The sequence below is a fragment of the Oculina patagonica genome, chromosome 13 (assembly GCF_052425735.1).
Source record: "Oculina patagonica isolate OP01 chromosome 13, crgOcupat, whole genome shotgun sequence".
NCBI classification, from domain to species: Eukaryota; Metazoa; Cnidaria; class Anthozoa; order Scleractinia; family Oculinidae; genus Oculina; species Oculina patagonica.
In genome coordinates, this window is record NC_135770.1 from 32,624,873 (window position 1) to 32,645,435 (window position 20,563).

General features: G+C 39.3%; 1 protein-coding gene across 2 annotated transcripts; it reads left to right on the top strand.

The window, feature by feature from the left end:
* Window positions 1-2,443: 2,443 nt before the first annotated feature.
* LOC144635183 (fibroblast growth factor receptor 2-like) lies at window positions 2,444-18,265 on the top strand. Of its 2 annotated transcripts, none has more exons than XR_013567332.1 (16): window positions 2,444-3,069; window positions 3,554-3,628; window positions 3,736-3,792; window positions 4,366-4,638; window positions 5,464-5,733; window positions 6,787-6,900; window positions 7,382-7,391; window positions 7,876-8,057; window positions 8,609-8,725; window positions 10,312-10,496; window positions 11,098-11,217; window positions 11,363-11,439; window positions 12,223-12,263; window positions 12,957-13,076; window positions 13,528-13,624; window positions 16,668-16,682. XR_013567332.1 is itself a non-coding variant. In XM_078494262.1 (16 exons), exons 2-16 carry the CDS (start codon window positions 3,559-3,561, stop codon window positions 16,881-16,883), a joined length of 1,926 nt encoding a protein of 641 aa, XP_078350388.1. In that variant the 5' UTR covers window positions 2,451-3,069; window positions 3,554-3,558; the 3' UTR covers window positions 16,884-18,265. The 2 variants fall into 2 exon arrangements, 1 of the variants encoding a protein (XP_078350388.1); XM_078494262.1 differs by having other exon boundaries at window positions 2,451-3,069; window positions 12,957-13,053; window positions 16,668-18,265.
* Window positions 18,266-20,563: the final 2,298 nt, after the last annotated feature.

Here is a 20,563-nt window from a genome sequence, read left to right on the forward strand (position 1 = left end):
AGAGAAAATCTGATCTTTTTAGAATTTAACTGTGACCCGTACATATGTTACATTTTTTCCCTTGTTTTACAACAAGCTTAAGCTCTTAGCCATCGACATAGAAAAAAATGAATAAATTTGCACGGGGGTGAGAAACAAGCAATGGCACGTTCGTCGACGTGATTTTTAAAGCCATTTAGGGAAAAGTGCCTGAAAAACTCGAGGTTTCATCGGAATTCAAACCCGTGACCTCCGCGAATACCGGTACCATGCTCTTCTGACTGAGCTATGAAGCCACAGATTGGGAGCCAGGTTCCCAGTGTGTGGCTTAATAGCTTATAGAAAATACTGATATCTGCATAACTTAAAACGCACAGTATGTGCTAGCAAGAGTGACAGTTAAACAAACTATATCATTTAAGTTGTTTAAAAATTTTGACATAGTCAATTAATCTTCTGTTGTACATGTTTTCATTGTTGTTGTTTTTTTGGTTTTTTCTATCTGCTACGCGTACTGGACAATCAAGATCGTAAGTATGGTTTTCATATATTTTCCTTTTTTTTACTGTCCTGGTTTGTTTTTGTTTTAAAAATAAATAATGCAAATTAATAAACGAAAAATAAACGATAAATCTTATAACATCGTTTACTGATACTTTTTTCTTTCCTTCTTCTCTACATTGCTTGGAAAAACAGATAGTAAGTATGCTTTCATTTAGAGCGTTGTTGTTGTTGTTTTTACTTCACTACCTGCATTGATATATTTATAATAATGAGGCCCAATTAGGGAAATGAATATAAGCCCATGGGAATATATTTTGGACGGCTTATCTTTAGAAAGATTTTTCATCCTCGATTTTGGGTGGGGCCCATTTTGGGGGGAGGAGGGGCTTGCTACTGAATATTGACGATAGCTTTTCTTATTCTAGCTCAAAAACATTTCTATGAATTAATTGAGAGTTGTAGTAGTTATTCATGTTAGTAAATTAAATATTACAGTGACTGCCGTTGCCAATTTACTAATCTAAAGTTATCTTTTTCTATAACTTGTCTGGGATTTTGCCACTTGGAAAAATCAGAGCGTAAGTTGATTCTTTATGTTTTGGTGAAGACTTTGGTGTTTTTGAATATAATGTTTTTTTTTTTTTTTTACAGTGAATTATAATTGCTTTTTGAGCTATCCACTAAGGAAAAGTAGACCACTGTGTGATGTAAAAATTAATTGATGTTCTCCAAGGAAAAGGGCGTTTGGCTAACTGTTTGTTCTAAAATAAATTAAGACCTTCTGAAAATGACTTATTTAGCTATGTCGCATACCACGTCTTACATCACTAATTAAACTAAATAACTTTTCAACTCTTTCTTTTTCTCCTTTGCTGAACAAATAGCAGGTAAGAAAGTTTCTTTGTTCTTTTTTGTTAAACACTATATTTTTTGCAGCTTGAGCGGTAAAAAGGAAAAGAGAAAACATAACCCATGTTCTACCCCCAATAGAACCAGGCCTAGATTGGCCTCCTTCAGGGGTTTAAATATTTTCTTAGGGAATCCCCGTCTTCTTTATATGGGAGTCTTCCCTTACCCCAGGCTATCACGGCTTCTTTTGTGAGTCAATACCATTTAACTGTGACTGTGGTAAACTCTTGAATCTTTATAATGGCTCAAATGTATTGATCTATTTCTGTACTGTTTTTGTAATATTCCCCATCACGTTTAAAAAACAAATGCAACTTTTGACGCAACTAGAACCTAAAACACATTCCCATCTACTTATCTTTGTGTCATTAACACTCTTTTTATTTCATTTTTATTTTCCTCTGAATTCCCTGAATGATACAGCCGGTACGTATCTCATCACGAACTTCACATTTATACATATATTTAATGTATAGGTAACGGTAGGTCAAGTCTTCGTTCGAGCGTTGCGGAGCTTTCCCAGGTTTCATTGGCATGAAGAGATTAGGATTATTTCTTATTATTTGGGATGCTAGTCCATTTCAGGGTTACCCGCCAACATCAAATTCCCCAATACCTTTTTGGGTGAAGAGAGGCACTTTGAGAGTAAAGTGTCCCAGAAACACAACGCAGTGACCCCAGCCAGGGCATAAACCCCGACCGCTCGATCCTCAGTCGCTTGTCGGACTGTTACTGGTGCAATATGACTTCTCATCTTTTGTTTTGCGGCTGGGAAATGAAATCAGACTCCATCCAGATTTCGTCTTGTTTTTAATGTGCCGAGTAGAGTTGTAGACCGAAATCAAACGAGGAACAACATTTATTCAGTATAATAACAACGGCAAGATATTTTTTTAAAGGTTATTTAGGAAAACTAGAGCACATCAAGTAATCCAACTTCGTTCTAACCTTTGCTTTATCTGTCTTTTTCATGTTTCCAGATCGGAATGAAGGTAATTAGCATTTTATCTGTTATCTAAACACCCGGCAAGTTTTTTATTATATTTCATTTGTCATTGTTAAGTAAAATTAGATTGTAATGGTATAAGAGAAATATTTCACTGTCCAGTTTGTAAGATTTAATATGGCTTTTCGACATAACTACATGTAGTAGACTATCTCCTATTTAAGAAAAGCTCTATTAAAATAAGTGTTGCATTTCCATTGTTACACAAATCAATGCACCTCCATTTTTACGAAGTTGGGCGTCACCTTGAAATAGAGGCAAAAGGAAACTAGGAAGCCGCAAATGGCCGCTTGAACAGAAAAGGCCGCTTGGGTATTTCTTGCACGTAAACTGTATTCAAGTCATGTTATTTGTATCCAAGCCATGTCAATTATGAAGGATGTAACAATATTTAGACATATATTCAGAGCATTTTAAACTTGTAATTTTACAAGTTTGCAAAGTGTTTATCTAATCCCATATTTGTCTGTTTTTCTTTTGTATGACATTTTAATGGACCAGTGGGTAAGTACTGATATAGTTAGTGTTAAGAACTCAATACAAATTATCATTCTGTTCATAACCGCAAACTCAATATTTCTATCCTTTTTAAATAAAAAGAGCCAAATGATGACAAACTTAATTTTTTTCTCTTTTTTCTCCATGTGGCATCCTCCTTGAACAACCAGATTGTAAGTAGACAAGTAGCACTGTCATTTTTTGTACTTTTTGTGAATAACCTCTTCTGATATTCTTTACTTTTATAATGAAAAAAAGTTAAAACAAAAATAAAACAAAAAATGTTTAATAAATTTATAGACAACAATTTCAAATGTCGACAAATAGTTAAACAATGCTTATCTGTCCTAGAGGCACCTTAGCAACCATGTGTGTGCCTCCGTATCCAGGCACGGCTATGTAGTTTATGTAGGCTAAAACAGCTCTATCCCACACCCTTCCGTTGGCGATGAAATTAAAACTCATCGACAGCTGGTTGATTTATTATCATTCAAGCGCTTTCTTTTATCTATGGTCTCTCAGGAGAGTGATCGATGGTACAATGTTACAAAAAAGATAATGAAGACTGCGGGTAGTCTCTCTTCTGCTCTAAAATCCAGATTTAGGGCAAAAGGAGGACTGCTTGCTCTCTAATAATGTGTGTGGCACTCTCTGAAGGTTGCATGGCTTGGTCGTCCTGGACTAGCTGCAGTAAAACCTGTGCAGGGGGACGCCAGCAACGTGAACGAATCGGTAGGTGGCTCCAACACTCCTAGACAAACGATTTAAAGGAACTTCCGTCTTAAAACAAAGTCTCATTTACTCATTAAGATTGTTTTTATATTTAAATTTGTTCTCAGAATACAACTGTTCACGAACTCAGGAGTCTAGGGTTTGCCAACCCAATCCCTGCCCAAGTAAGTATTTCATTACGTAAACATGGAAACTATATAGGCAAGGGGCATTCTCGTCCCCAGAGTCCACAATCCTTCTGGTCTGCGCCAGGGATCGAGACCGCTGGCCGGTCCCGATTTGTAAGCATGCGCAGAGTACTCGTTCTGTATTTTCAGCCAATCAGATTTGTCAGATTCGACAATGAGTCCGTGAATCGCGGACTTCCGGTGTTGGAGCCGGCCGGAAATCTCGATCCCTGGCGCAGACCAGAAGAATGGTGGACTCTGAGGACGAGAATGATCAAGGGGCAGAATACGCCGAGCGCATGCGTGTGAAGCTGGTTACCATACAGCCAAGCCGTAGTGTTTGTTAAGTTGTCTTTTGTATCACGTTCTGGCCCTAACTTTTCATACTTCTAAGCGACGAGGAGATTAAAAAGCGTTAAGTTCCCATATAAACAGGAAACCCAGGGACGTTCAAGATAAGAGAATTGGGCTACCTGGAACAACAAACCTGATTTTTACAGGAGCTAATTTACTTTGTATTAGCACTTATATTTGTAATAATCACGTTTTAATGGTGAAATTGGTCAAAAGTCTCTCCTCAGATCTTTGAGGTTCCAAGAAACCAAACTGCCCTTAAAGGCAACACCGTAAACTTTACCTGCAAAGCCAATGGTCTACCAAAGCCGAGAGTGTGGTGGACATTTAATGATGGCAACCTCTCCTCAAATGCCATTCAACATAGTATCAAGAACGGATCATTGCTACTGTTGTCAAATGTCACAAAAGACATGGGAGGAAAATATCAGTGTGTAGCAGAAAACATAAAAAATGTAACAGCTTCCACAGCAACTCTGACAGTTTTAGGTAAGTACAAGAACAAGACAACAGTAATGACGGAGTGCTTGGTGGTAGGTGAATGCTTAGTCGGTACTGGTCGCAGGTTGTTAACTTCGTGATTGATTACCGAGCCGGGCGATTACAATTTACGAGTTTTATACTGATATAATAAAAGACAGGTAAAGAAGGTTTGCGCTATTTACTTATGCGTATCCCTACTGCGCACCTTTTTCAACCAATTTACGCCACCTAATGCATCCAGCGCGAGCGCCGAGAAAGATACTGGGAAATTACAGAGATAACTCTTGTGGAAAATAACTTAATCTAACTGACTTTCCACGAATTTAACTCTCTACCTTGCTTTGATTTTGATATGCCGCATTCTCGGCCGATTCTCTACATTGTGTGGATTTTGAAAACAATCTGAGGGAAAGAAGTCTGTTTTTTTTGCCTATGCACCATTGAATTCCACTTTTTTTCTTTAGCTGTAGGGCGTTTTTAAATTCCCTCTCTAAGAGGGGCTAGGCAACGTTTATTAAAATGCAGACATTAACTGAAACTATTTGCGCAACTGACCCCCTTAATAAGATTTGCAAAAGATAGTTCGTCTCTTTAGTGATTCATCTTTAGTATTGTATCTAAAAACTAGGAGACCATACACATGCCGAGTTTCAATTTTTCAAAATCCGGGTATTTTTCCACAAGCTTTATCTCTGGCTTGGACTATTCCTCTGGCGGGAAGAGATGAACATTAATTGTCATTCTAGAAACATTTTGGTCCGATAGTAACTTTAGAAATTCAGTGACTACTCGATTGAAATTTATAAATAAAAGATTTCGTTTTCTTAACAGAGCTACCCGCTGCCGATGTCATTCCAAAGCATCCTACTCTAACGGTAGGAGATGAACTCGTGCTGACCTGCAAAGTCAACAAAGCAACATTGGAAATAAAATGGAAGAAGGATGGTGCTTCAGAAATTCCAAGGGCACAAATCGATAAGAGAGAGGGCATAAGTATTCTTTCCATTCCAAAAGTTGTAACAAGTGACAGAGGTGAATATTCTTGTGAGGCACACAACAAAGCAGGCTACAGGTCCTTTCCTGCGACCGTCATCGTCGAGGGTAAGGGTACCTACTACACGTGAAACGTAGCTTTTTCTTTTGATATAGGGCAATGTTTGATTGAGTATCGAAAGTTATCTGGAATTGCTTTGGTTTTGCTTCAATACGCCGTGATATGATTGGTTTGAAAAACTGACGTCATCCACTTAGAGAGGCCTAAAATGGGTACTGGGAATTTGGGCAAAGTTTCATAAGGAAAATGGGATTTGCGTCATTGGGAGTGGGAATCAAAGACAGAAAAACAATAGACCTGGAATTGGGATTTTGAGAATTGGGGAACATAATAGGCTGGGAAATGGGATTTGCGCAAAATTTGGGCTGGTAAAATGGGATATATACCCACTACTTAAGACAATTAACCAATGTTAGACGCAAGACAAAAACCAATCGCGACTTCGACACGCGTTTTCCTGCTCTAAGCATCGGTCACGTGCATTTGCATCAGTTTCTCATTGGTTCGTTGCGTTGTTTGTGCTTCTTGTGATTGGCTATTGTAATTGCCTTGATTTTGGTTTTACGACACTCAAATAAAAATGAATTAAGCAAGGCTGATACTAAGTAGAACACTAAAAGCGATAGCGGCATGATAGAGCACAAACTAAAAGCCAAAATGCAACCGTAAACAGCTGTTTCGACCTGGTTGGGACTCGTCCGCACGGTGTAGCAGCTAAAAAGTAGAATAACCCGCGCGAAGGCCCATGCTTCATTAGTTCACTCAAATGCAAACTAACTCTACATGGATAAGCATGATTGAATGAAGGTAAGTATCTGGGATAATGGACACAGCTGTTTTACCAACACAAACAAGAAAAAAATGTGCTAGACAAAAATTGTTATTCATCCATCCCTCCCTGCCTCCATCCATTTGCAAAGCTCGCAGGAAATTGCGAGGGACAGATGGACGGGAACCTAGGAGGAAGGAGGGAGGGAACTCTATGGGATTTAGGAGAAGAGAGGGCGGGAAGAGGGATTCGCCCTCACCCCCTCGCCCCCCCCCCCCTCCCCCCACCCGTCACATGCAAACTGTATATTTATCCTAAGTTCTTGTTGCAGCTGCAGTAACTTCTTCCAGTGAGTCTGTGCAGTGGTATTACATTTTAGGACCTGTGTCTGCTGTCATTGTCCTATTCGCCGTTGGTTGGTACATTTATAGACGTCGAATGACAGGTAAAATAAACCCTCGCCGTTCTACTTTCCAGAGAATTCTGTAAATGGGTCAAGGTGTGATTAATCGATAATTAACGTATCCATAAAGTTTGCTTCGACATTGCAAAGAAGAAAGCAGCCTCTCCAACATACTGCGTAAACTAGTCGGCCTTTTTTTTCAAAAGGCTGATTTACCCAAGCAAGGATTTCGTTTGCAAGGGTTTTAATAATCCCATGTAAATAAAATGAGCTTTTTAACATGATCAAGTGCATTCATTGTGTTGTAAAAATCAATTGATTCGTAAAATAAGTTTATTTGATTGGCTTGGTATTGTGGAATATTTGATATAGCTTTGTGTGATACTAACTGTCGGACTACTAACTCTCGTTTCCTTGCTCATTTGGTTCAAGTTGTTGTTAAAAAAACATCATTGTAGAGCACAATTGACCAATTATGTTTGTTTTTGTTTCGTGTCTTTCACTATATTTCCTTGGAGTACAGCCATGACCAGGTCAGTCGATTCATTCATTCCTTCGTTTACTCTGTCAATTGTTCATTCGTTCATTCTTTCATTCGTTCATCGTTCATCATTGTTGATTCGTTTGTTTGTTCGTTCGTTCGTTCGTTCGTCCGTCCACCCATCCGTTCGTCCATTCATCTATTTATTTGTCTATTTATTTATTATTGATTTATTTATTGATTGATTTATATAGTTGCTGTTTGTTTGTTCATTCGTTCTCCCATTGATTTTGTTTAAGTCCTTCTAAAGTGCATGCCTGCTCGTACAAAGTGCAGTTTTGTATCATTGTATCATTTACTATTTAAAACAATATTGCGTTACAAGTTGAGGGTTAAGCAGTTGTTTTATTCATTAAATGGCCACAAAGCCATAGAATAAATTAATCATCGATGTATATTTTTGGCTGCTGATTATGGATAGGGTCAGTTTGAGCGGCAGCAAAACTAACGGTGTTCACTTGCATCAAATTGTTTAGTACTACTGACGGAGGTGTCGCGATGCAGAATGAAATCGTAGATAAATGGGAGATTGCAATTGACCGGATAGACCTTCGAGAGGCCATTGGCAGAGGGGCATTTGGATCGGTCTGGAGAGCACTTTTGAGTCAACCAGATGGCAGACGTGGAAATCGGACAGTTGCCGCAAAATGCTATACACGTAAGTTCCACTTGAATTGCATATAGATCAATGAATAATGGAGAGGCGGCAGAGCGTTTTAAAACGCGAGGGGACCTACTCCAAGCCAAGTGCATAACCCCTGGGGGGCGCATCACCCTACTTATATGCGATTATATTTTCCTAAATGGTGTTCGATTGTGTCCGTACTCGATTTTGACAATGCATAACTAGGCAGTTCAGACAATCCTGCTTCGTGGTGCTTTTTGGGTTGTTCTTTTGACGTGGATGTACGCTCTGAAGTCGCCGATGCCAGAGGTAACGTCGACAGATAGCGGATCTCTACTGGGAGCGTATTGGAGAGAGGAGTTTCGTTGAGTTTTGTTTGTGTCTTGACAAACCAATTTTTTGCTGCACTAGCGATACGTTTGGCATTGATATGTAAGTAGGCTGAGCCCCCCAATAAATTTTGTTTGGAGGGGGGCTGCCCCCCTGTTCCGCCGCCTATGTAATGCAACAACTAGAGATAGTAGTCGTGTGTTTTAAATGGCATCCATTTTTATGTTACCTCTCTGTGCTTTTTTACGTTGTAGCCATTTCAGGGGAACAAGGAAGAAAAGCTTTGATGAGAGAGATTGAGCTTGGAAAATTACTTGGAGGGACTCCTCATCCGAACATTGTCCAGTTCATTGGTTGCGTTACGACTGAAGGTAGCCAGTTTTCATATTATTTTTATATTAAGAGTCACTTAAGCTCACTTTCACTATCATAGTTGCGGCCACCACTGAGGCCACCAGCACTGCCGCTGCCACTGCCACTACCACTGCCACCACCACCGCCACCGCCACCAAAGAGTTTTCATCATTAATCCTTTAAACGCCCAGTGGCGCATAGGGCATGAACAAGTCGCCTCCATTCTTGTCGGTCCTTTGCAAGCCGCGAAGCTTGCCCCCAGGTAAGATGTAGGGCCTGAAGTTCTGCTTCTGCAGTTCTTCTCCAGGTGGATTTTGGACGGCCTTTTTTTTCTTTTACCCTCTGGTGTCCATCTGAGAGCAACTTTAGAAATGCTGGTAGATTCTCTACGGAGCACATGACCAACCCAACTCCATCGTTTTCGTGTGAGAACAATACTCATGTGCTCCTGTTCTGTCAATTTAAAGAGCTCGTTGATGGAGATCTTTTGTGGCCAAAAGATGTGCAAGATTTTTCGGAGACAAGATGTGTGAAAGCTTTGCAGCTTTTTTAAGTCATGCACAGTCATTCTCAGATCCGTAGAGCAGTACAGAGAGTACACAAGCTTGGTAGATCTTAATCTTCGTTCTTCTGCTGTAGTTTTTGCTCCTCCACACGGGTCGCAATTTTGCAAAGGCCCCTCTAGCTTTACCCAATCCTCTGTCGGATGTCGATGTCAGCCCCCCATCACTGCAGACTGTACTACCCAAGTAGGTGCATTGTTGGGTCGTATCAAGGTCTAGCTGTCCCACTTTGAAGGACAATGGTGCTGAGATGGTGACAGGCAAGGGTTTTGGTAATGTCGAATAGCTCTTTGCACATCCATTTAAGGGCTGCATTCAAAGTGCAGAGTGACACCAAGGGCGAATAAATGGGTTATCCGCTAGTTGTTCACCTTAAAATGGTGACAAAATTCTGTGGCTTTGCCACGCTGATGAGTACTCAATTCAACGAACCAACTGCTCATAGCTGCCGTACAGTACATTGTGCTATTCTTAGTGCTATTCGGGTGATAGGCTGTATACATGCGTGGTTGCTTCGACCGAGCTACATTCTCGTCCAGAGAGCCCACTTTTTTGAATTGGTCAGCGCCATATCGCTATTTAGTGGGGCGGGAAGCGGGAGAAAACGAGTAAAATTTCGCAACATTTCGTTATATTTTCGCAATTCGCTTTTTTCACGATCCCATAATACATCTTGTTTTATTTAAATAACCCCCCAAAATTTTTGCATAAGCATTGTTTTCAATTTCTCTGGGGACGATTGCACGTCACTGTAAATCCCAAGAGAAATTGAAAACAATGCTTATGCAAAAATTTTGGGGGGTAAACAAGATGTATTATGGGAACGGTGAAAACAGCGAATAGATATGGGACAAAGAGAAGAGTACTGTTACAGAAAGGGGCGGGATGCGGGAGTGACATAAAAAACTGGAAGCGGGAATAAAAGGCACAGGAGGCGGGAGGCGGGAGGCAGGAGGTTCAGACCCCCTTGTCCCCCTCCACTACTAAAGGTTGTTTTTCCTTTCTTTACTTTTTTAAATTTATATTATTTCATGTCGTAGATCATCCAATTCTGATTATGGAGTATTTGGGTCGTGGTGATTTGTTGGGTTATCTGAGAAGTACCCGAGGAATTCACGATCACTATCACCATGGAGTGGGAGGGATTCAAGAACTGGAACCATATGACCTGGTGCTGTTTGCAAAACAGATTGCCGCTGGTATGGTTTACCTTGCAACCAGAGGGGTAAGTTAACATCTCACAAAGATAGCTAGACAGTAAGAATAGAAACAAGCCAGATTTTGAATTTCAGGGAATAAATAGGTTCGCGTCCTTAAGGGGGTTTATTTCAAAATTTCCGACGAGCAACCGAGTCTCTTGCATATGGGTGTTTACCTTCAACAGTCACAGCGACCGGAAAGAACCTAACCCGTAGGATTCCGAAAAAGACTCCATAAACTCGTTTTGACACTGCCAAGCTAAGTCATACCGGAAGAAATAAAAGTTTACAATAACTGAGGAAATTCTCGCCCGCTGATTGGCTAATTTTAATTGTCAATAAGAGGACAGACGAATGAAACTCGTAGCTGATGCAATCAGCGAAGGTTTTGTCAAACTTTTCAGCACTGATTTAGCGCTGCACTCTCGATGAGGCGAGAATTATACCAATTATTAATGAGGGAATCATCTAAAATTTATCGGTTAAAACTTTGGATCTACAACACTTGAGACAACGTGATGACGCAATTTATCATCAATAATTAACAGGATAGGCGCATAAAAAACTGATGTAAATTAGTTATCAACCTTAACACTTTTATACTTAATACTTGCCTCTTTTTTTCAGATAATCCATCGTGATCTGGCTGCTCGAAACGTACTTCTCGATAATCACAGTATTTGCAAAGTGACTGACTTTGGACTGGCCTATCAAGATTTCAAATATGGCGCCGGAAATGCGAAAAAGGTAGATTGCTTTCAAAGCTTCACAAAAAGATCGTAAATTATATTAATTTTGCGAATGAAGGTGATCTTCGCAATTGTTTCGGGATACATTTGTCTTATGTTATATCTTTTTCTCAGCTTTAATTTGATACTGATTATTTTCACAGGGCTGTATCCCAATTAAATGGACAGCACCTGAGATTTTGTTTGGACGTCCAGAAATGCTGTCGACTAAAAGTGATGTGTACGTACAATAGTCATTGTATTTAAATCGTTATTTCAGGGTAGTTTTTCGCACCATATGCTAAATGGGGAGAACCAAACGCTACAATGATTACTGATTAGACTTTTTGTCTGTTAGGTTAGGTTACATGTCTGAAATGTTTGATTTCCATTTCATCACTGTAAAATTAAAACTTGTTGATTGTTTTATAGTTGGAGGCGCGCTGGCCTAATGTTTAATGCGCTGGACTCCTGATCGAGCGGTCCAGGTACGAGCCCTGGCTGGGGTGTGTTCTTGGGCAAGAACACAAATCTAAAAGAAGGCCTTCTTGGGCAAGAACACAGGGTGTATAAATGGGTACCAGCCCTGCGATGAACTAGCATACATTAGCATCCTATCCAGGGGGAGTAGAAATACTCCTATTTAATTCATGCTATGGAAAACCTGATAAGCTCCGGCCTGATGAGCCACTAGGCTCGAACGCAGTCTTCACCTATCTACTATCCTTTTGTTTTTTGATGTTTTTATTTTCTTTTGATGAGCAGTGATCCTGCGTTATTTTTGTGTGCAGCTAGCTAAATATTTTTCAGAAGCAAAAATTACTGACATGTAAAACCGCTAGCCCAAACACTGTGACGCAAAATTCATTCCAATAACACCCCCACCCCACGCACACACAAATCTAAAGAAAGGCTTTTCATTGCTAAACAGATTCCTTTAAAATCAAAAGAGTCCAACGCTTTCGGACTTTAACTTATTTTATTAAAACTAATATACATTCTCATTTGCTTTACTGGTCAACAGGTGGTCTTATGGAGTTGTCCTCTATGAGATTTTCACTATCGGTAGCTATATCTTGTCTTTGCATTTTTTTAATTTTAGAAAAACATTAGGTTTGATAGCAAGTATTTGGCAAGACTCAAAAAAATAAACTTAACTCAGCCGTGACACAGTTCCTTAAAGGAGATCTTTAAATATAAGTCTACTTGTTATTTTCCTTTGTAAGAAGGCTAGATTTTACTCAAATATGCCAAAAAGCTAAAACTCAACAACCTTTCACGCAATAGTCACCTGGTTATATGATAATCCCTTGATTGGTTAGGTGGGCCGACAGTCCGCGCGGAGATCTAGAGGCTTCGATGATTTAAACGCGCTTTAAGAGGGCTATATTTGGTAATTCCTTTTTCACTAATTATGACCAGAAGCTCATAAGGGCCGCTTTCTGTTATGACAGATTAAATAAAAACAGTTTCTATTTGTAGAAGAGACAGTTGGAATCTCATTAAATGATGCAGAAGACCTTTACTATTGAAAATTAAACACAGAGAAAAGTTAGTAAGTCAACTCATAGCATACGGAGTAATAAGTTGTTTTAAAAATTACTGATGTAACCACGAAGGATGGCTGCCCAGTTTCTCATTAGCCAATGGTGGTTATTTCGGGCAGCCAAGTACATAGTAAGTAAATTTAGGTTGTAAGTAAATAAAGTTGTTGTTGTTGTTGTTGTATGTAAGCCCATAATCTGTATAACTCAACAGGAGGCATTCCATACGAAGGATGGTCAGAATCCAAGACACTCATGAAAATTAAGGATGGCTTTCGCATGCCAAAGCCCGAGCATATCGACGAAAGCCTGTGAGCACAGCTTCTTGCTTTAAGTATGGGCAAATGCAACTACCAATTAAGATAATTGCAAAAGGAATTAAAACATAAAAAGAATCCTTTCTATAGTATACAACAGAGATGAAATGAAAAATGCCAGGGTATTTTTTGTACAAAATTTGCTTCAGAACATCCTGTAACTTTAAAATCGTTTACGCTATTATTACATAAAATAAAGTCATTTTGACGCCATTACTTTTATTGATTTTGTTGCCTAAAATAATCTTTTGCCAAGTTTGAATTTATTAACAAAAACTTTAACTTAAACAACAACTTTTCTGATAAGTTTCGGACATCCAACAATAAACTGTCAACAGCAATATGAGGTCATTATGACGTACTTAGATCCCACGAATTGAATTTCTTTAAATTTATTTATTAACACCAGGTTTAATATTTTCATGTTTACGCCAGTGGTAGTTGAAACTCAAATGTTAATTTCTGTAGATACCAGGTGATGATGAGCTGCTGGGAAAGTGAAATTGATCATCGCCCGCATTTTGAAAATCTGCGCCATACAATGGACACATACCTTCGAGAAAGGGTTCGTACTAATAAAGTAAATTTATTACATTATTAATTAATGATAATGATAATGCATTTATAGAACGCATTTTCCATATATGTTGAAATGCGCTGTACACATACTGTAATTTACTATACACAAGGTCAGACCACAACACAGGGAGATTCGTGCCTTCCGAGAAGACTAGAATGTTAATTTCAAAGGCAGCACATTCTCCTCAGTTTGAATGTTGGTTCAGGGTTCAACCCTCGACCTCCCGCCCAACAGTCCGGCGTTCCACCAACTGAGCTAACCAGGCAGCGGTACAGTAATCAACTTAGACTACGAGCAGTCCCTATTTTTTCGCAGAGTCCGTATTTTTTCGCAGAGTCCGTCGAGCATTCGCCAAAAAAATAAATGACAGGGCAAAAAATGCGAAAAATAGGGACTGCTCGTAATCTATAATCAACTATGAGTCTCTTATTTCGTCATTTTTATGTAAAGTAGTGCAGTGAGGTTCAATCTTCAGTTATATTTCGAAGAAGATAAGCTCCTGGGCTTATATATAGTTTTCATTTTTAAAAGGAAGAGATAACATTTCCGACTATTGTAGACCATATTTTGTATTTTACTTCGCGAGTTTACACTTACTGATGTCTGCCCCTTAAAATTTTAAGACGCACTACCCTTTTAAATTCAAGCCAGGGCTCCTGATTCAAACCCAAACATTTTTTAAAACGCAAATTCCTTCCAAAAATAATCACCACCCCCCCCCCCCCACCCTACCCTCACCCCCAACGAGCGCTTATCTACAGCGGGCAGTTCATTTTTTCGCAAGTGGGACTGCGTAATGGAGGAGAGTTACTCAAACGTTTTCAACCTGAATAGACCCTTCCACGGTTTCTGACGCCATCTTGGTTGGGGGGCAAACGCGGCAAAATTTACAGTAAATGTATGGGAAAAATCGGGAGTTTGACGCGCGATAATTCGAGAAAGGTCGACATTCTGCAATTTCTATGAATTACAAACTTAAAATACTAGCTGGAAGAATTAACCGATCAAATTTGAGAGTTTTACTCTCACTAAGAAAGCCGCAAATTAAGATTTTCATTTTTCATATATTTGTCTGTAAAATGGAGCCGCCGTTCGCGGGAAAATTTAGAAGCATTTGTATGAAAAACCATCCTCGGATACCCAGGGGCAGTTAGTGGTGGCGACGTGCAGCTTATCGGGACAACGGGATTTTCGGGCGAAAGTTTACAACATAGAGCGTAACAGCCCCTGGGCACTTTGTCTTACCGAACCAGTTCCATTCTCGACCCCAGAGCACTTCTCTTTTGCGCATGTCTGACGGCGAGAAGAGCTCTGGGCAACCCTGGAACAGAACCTATTGTCATTTGAAGTTCGTTGAAACAATGAAAACACCTCTGATTAGTCAATCTGTAATCCGCCAAAATTTAAATGTGCGTCGGAATGGTTTTCCTGGCCCTTGGGAATTGAATGTTTGTGCTTTATGCAAATCAAAGATTGTGCACGCAATCGTAATATGCGTTGTTTTCGGATGTATTTCTGTTTGGAGACGATATCAACAGTCTCGGAGCAATTCTTCCTTACTCAAATAAGCATGTTTAATGCATAACGATGTTTAACAACAGACAATCGTCCAAAAACAGTACTGATTACAATATAACGTGACACGATCTAAATTTGCATAAAACGCAGAGCCTAGTCTCTGGTGAATAAATGTGGAGCGTGCGCAATAGAGTCATCGTAGCCAGATTTTGGCTACGCTTGCGTGGAGTTTCCCAGAGCTCTTCTCGCCGTCAGTCATGCGCAAAAGAGAAGTGCTCTGGGGTCGAGAATGAACCAGTTCCAGAAGCGTTTGAACTCCTTCCTCCTGATTGGCCACAAAAATATTTTTGTGGCCAATTAGCGACGAGCACCGGCCAGGAGACTCTGATGTCTTCTTACACGAAGTTGTTTTCCTCATAGACTCGTTGTGGATGCTCTGCCCATCAATCGGATGCTATTACATGGAGAGTCTCAGAAAAAAAAATAAGCCTTAGACGACTGCCAGTTCTACACTGTTAGTTGCGCGCTTTTTAATAGTTATTCAAGTAAACAACAATTCTTATTATTTTTCTCGGTCATTGCCCGACTTCTGAAACTTGCCACGGTCTGGGTAGTTCACTGCACGGGCCACGCGTTAGCGAAGATATCGCTGTCGTCACCTATTGTTATTTTGTTGGCAGCTTGACAGTTAAAACAAAGGGTTTTTGTTTAATTTGTTGGATATTTAAATAACAAAAGGTGCTAAACAAGAGGTGCTCGCGTACAGCTTTAAAAACTTTTGGTTTCCTTGCGCTATGCTACATTTAACATATTCCCAGGCCTCGTTGTTTTGTTTTTGTTTTGCTTTTTTATCTGAGACCCACGTAGTATCATCCGATGGACGGGCTTAACAACAACGACGAGTCTATGAGGAAAACAACTTCGTGTAAGAAGACGTCAGAGTCGCTCTTCTGGTCAACCTCGCTGATTGGCCACAAAAATATTTTTGTGGCCAATCAAGGGGAAGGAGTTCAAACGCTTCTGGAACTGGTTTGGTAAGACAAAGTGCCCAGGGGCTGTTACGCTCTATGTTGTAAACTTTCGCCCGAAAATCCCGTTGTCCCGATAAGCTGCACGTCGCCCCCACTAACTGCCCCTGGGTATCCGAGGATGATGAAAAACTAAAAGTACGATTTCTCGCTTCTAAGTAAACCGATCCCCTTCAAATTTAATCGGTTAACTCTTTTAGCTAGTATCTTTAGTTTGCAATTCACAACAGTTTCAGAATGTCAACGGTCCTCGAATTATCGAGCGTCAAACTCCCGATTTTCCCATACATTTACTATAACTTTTGTCATGTTTGCCCCCCCAACCAAGATGGCGTCAGAAACCGTGGAAGGGTCTATTTACAGATAGCTGTGAAATCGCCAAACATTCCAACTGATAACTGGGATTCCATCACCCCTATCTTTCCACATGGTCGTTTTGCCGAGGTTTATAAGTAAAACTGTTTCTCTGTTTTTCGTCTCAGACATACGAAGAACTGCTCAACATGGGAAAGTATGACGGCCTTAAATACGCTAATGTCGACGACTGTGGAGCTGTTGTAGACCTACCTACGGATGAGGAAAACGAACAAGGGGCTTGCGCAATCCTACCTGGGAATGAGGCAGGCGAGCAAGGAGCATGCGCAAACGTACCTGGAATTGAGGAGGGCGAACAAGCATTGGAAACAACGCGTGTGTAGGCAGGAGTCTAAGCAGATCGATTACTAATTGTGGGAAAATTAATAGAAATACCAGACCAGCACGCATTCTATGTTAGCTAGGCCCCGTCCACGCTAATCTGGATAAATTTGAAAACGCATCTTTTAGTTATCGTTTCCAAATTTATTCGGATTTGTATGGACGAAAACATTTTTTCCGTTTTTGAGGCGAAAACTCCGTTTTTAAATGTATCCAGATCTGTGTCGACGGGGCCTTAGTCTAGTCATGTTGCTTGACGTAATCTATACGAAAACAAGAGTCATGACTATAATCGAGAGATTTGAATCACGCTTAAAATTGCGTGTTAAGCTTTTGAAATCAGAGTTCCTTTCAGAGATGGAACTAAAATACTTTTTAGTCTCTGCTCAGAAGTAAGATTAATTAGAAGAAAATAAGTTAATATAGATGGTTTGCTATTAGTACAAACTTACTGCTTTATGTAACAGAAAGACGAACACATACTATTGTTTTATACATTCCAGTGTATAGCTATGTTGTTACAATTAGGTATAAAGGAGTGGAGAAACTTGAATTCTTAAGAGGGAACTGGATGCGAGCGCTGGAATTCAAGTTATCGGTTAAAGCGATTTGTCAGCTTTCAGTACGTTTTGCTAATCTCAGATCTCCACTGTCAGTTAAAATACGTTATACGAGTTTATTTTTAGCTGATAGTCACAATTTTGACCAATTCTCAGCTACCAGTTAGATATTGCTTCCGAACTTGCTTTCTCGTATAGGTTTTTTTTTGAGCAAATTGAAACTTGCTATTTTATAGAGCATGCTAAATTACCCGTTGGGATGCCGCCCGGGATAATATTATTCGATCTTACTCGTTCAGTGGATTACGAAGTGCTTTTACTGTCGCATCAAGGCAAATATTATTGTTGACTTTTTATAAAGCAAATATGCTGTTTATGAATTTCGAAACATTTTTTGCTGTTAATGCATGCCTTTTTAATTCTAGCCTAGCAGTTAAACATTACTTAGTCCGTAACTGACTTATTTACTAATTTATATTTAATATTGTGAGTACAAAAAGTACTCGTTCGTTGCGCATTTGCGTCCTTTTTTTATCGCTAAAAGCAGAAAAAAGATAGATAGAAAAAGACAAAAATGCAATTGTAATTTTCACAAGCTGAACAAGCATAAAACGTAAATAAAAGGCGTTCTTTAACTTGAAGTCAACCTTTCAGTCGTACATGCCAAAAAGTCACTTTTTATTAGCAAACCGTGTTTTGCTTAGCACAAACTGAGAACTTTTTTCTTGAGATGTCACTTATTTACAGCGACTTCTATCAAATAGAAGTGCTTTTTCAGCTCAGTCTACAATGTAAATATTAAATAAAAAATACATTTTAAAAAGGTTTTGAAACACTGCAATAAAAATTTAACTTAACTGATAACCCTATTTCTCATATCTTTTTTGGTTTACAATAACATAATGATGACCCACAATGTATTCCCTGTCAAATCTATCCGTTTTTTCGACTTTTTTTGCTTGTTTACAAGCAAAAAGAGGAAGAATAGCGTTTACCTGGGCTAAAATCTGAACCGGAAGGGATTGCATTCTTGTTAACTCTCAAGGGACTGTTTTAATTTCTCAAGGGAATACTTTCCGCTGTGGGTGATCAAAGCGTGTGACTTGTAAAGTGTCACTCTATAGTTGTGCTTCAGCACTTCCGTTCTTGCAGAAAAAACGTGACTTGTCAAATTTACAAACATTTTATAAGAATCAAAAACGTGAGTAGCCCAAATCTTACGTCACATAATCAATTAAGAATGTAAGGGGTTCAGCGCTCGAAGGCAGCGAAGTTTAAAACGATTAAGAACGCAATTTTTACTAGTACAAGTCTTTAGGCGCTAATATTAATTTAACCTAAAATCACATAGCGAAAACAAAGACCGCTTGGACATGTCCAAGCTATTTAAAACTACCACTACGTCAGACCCATGTCACGCGATCTCTCGCTTGTAGCTATAAATAATCATTCACCTATTTTCAGTTTGAATACTCTGCGCTCTGTTTGTGTGAAATATTTATTGTTGTGTTACTCAAGCGTTTGGCTCGGAGCGAGTACAAGTCGTACAATTTACCCGGAACGTGTTAAATATTGCAAAACAACGACTTATTTTCTGGATATCCCAATTTTTGTTTTGAGTTTACGGTATTTTGAGAATCGAAACGTTATCGAAACGTAAGTTGCAAGCTCAGCAAGAATGTGTCAAAGCACGGGATACACGTCATCGCGCCAGGGGAATTACCAAAAGCTTGTCGGAAGACGCTAAACGGAGAAACACAATGGGATAGCCTTTATAGTCTACTCTTTATTTTGGCGTGATTTGGCTTTCTTTTAAAGTGCCTATGAAATGAAAATCAAGTTGAACTCATATGAAAGGCCTTTCAAAATGAAGAAAGATGGTGTTTTCATTTTTCTGATATCTTTTCTCGTTCCAGAGATATTAACGATTTTGTATTATGCAAATTAGATGACTGATGACGTCACAAGTTTGACAGAAATTGGTGTAAAAACATAAAATCAGTAATATCTCTGTAAATACTTAAGCAAAATAATTGAAACTTGGCAACAGTATTTTACCCCAAGAAATACACCACATGTTGCATATTTTGGTGTTGCTATGGCAACAATCTCGGTTCCAGATCTCTTTCATGTGGACATAACAATCCCGGGTTTTGATCCATTCCAAACCTTATCCCCCATCTTTAGGGTCATTTGGGTGCCTAGCGCAATGAGCACATTACGTATGTTTGGAATGACACCATTTACTTCTCACTGTAAAGCCATAAATCGTGATATTTGATTCAAAGAAGAAAAAGACTGGGAACAAAAGTGTTGCCATAGCAACATAATTATATGAACCATGTGGTGTATTTCTTAGGGTACAATACTGGTGCCAAGTTTCAATTACTTTGCTTTAGTATTTACAGAGATATTACTGATTTTGTGTTTTTTCACCAATTTCTGTCAAACTTATGACGTCATCAGTTATCTAATTTGCATAATACAAAATCGTTAATATCTCTGGAACGAGAAAAGATATCAGAAAAATGAAAACACCATCTTTCTTCATTTTGAAAGGCCTTTCATATGAGTTCAACTTGATTTTCATTTCATAGGCACTTTAAATGAACTGGTTTGGGTTATTTTATTGAACATTCGGAACAAAATAAATATTTGCATGCGTAAGCAGGCATTTTTCCGGCTAGGCAGAAATTCATGTCACGTTCACTCCGTGACTAACGCAAACACGACTTGTGTGTTTCTCAAGTGACTGCTTTTCTAAAGATTTTACTGTGCGGCGCCGTGCCTTTAATTTAGCCAAAGCACCTAAAGAGGTCAGGAGGTCAAACATTACCCGCACGAACACACTAAAACGTTGCTAATAGTTAACCAAAGGGAACTCATTTCGTGACAATTGATTATTTCTGCTGAGTTGCACAAATTAGAATTGCAACATCATCTAGCTAGCAAAGCGCACTATTACCAAAAAAAGATTTCGCCACATGATACCCCCCCCCCCCCCCCTGCGTGAGTCGGACAACAATTTTAGTTTTGGCAAAGGCTTTGTATGGAGGGGACGCATTCTTGACAAGAAAAAAAGGGCGAGAAAGGCACAATTTGAGGCTGAGATTCTCGAAAGG

Bases quoted from the DNA above. Each gene is read 5' to 3' on its own strand.
- LOC144635183 (XM_078494262.1), top strand. From the start codon at position 3,559: ATGGCTTGGTCGTCCTGGACTAGCTGCAGTAAAACCTGTGCAGGGGGA. The intron at 5,734-6,786 runs GTAAGGGTACCT...TTCTTGTTGCAG, and splicing joins TGCGACCGTCATCGTCGAGG to CTGCAGTAACTTCTTCCAGT. The intron at 11,440-12,222 runs GTACGTACAATA...ACTGGTCAACAG, and splicing joins CTGTCGACTAAAAGTGATGT to GTGGTCTTATGGAGTTGTCC.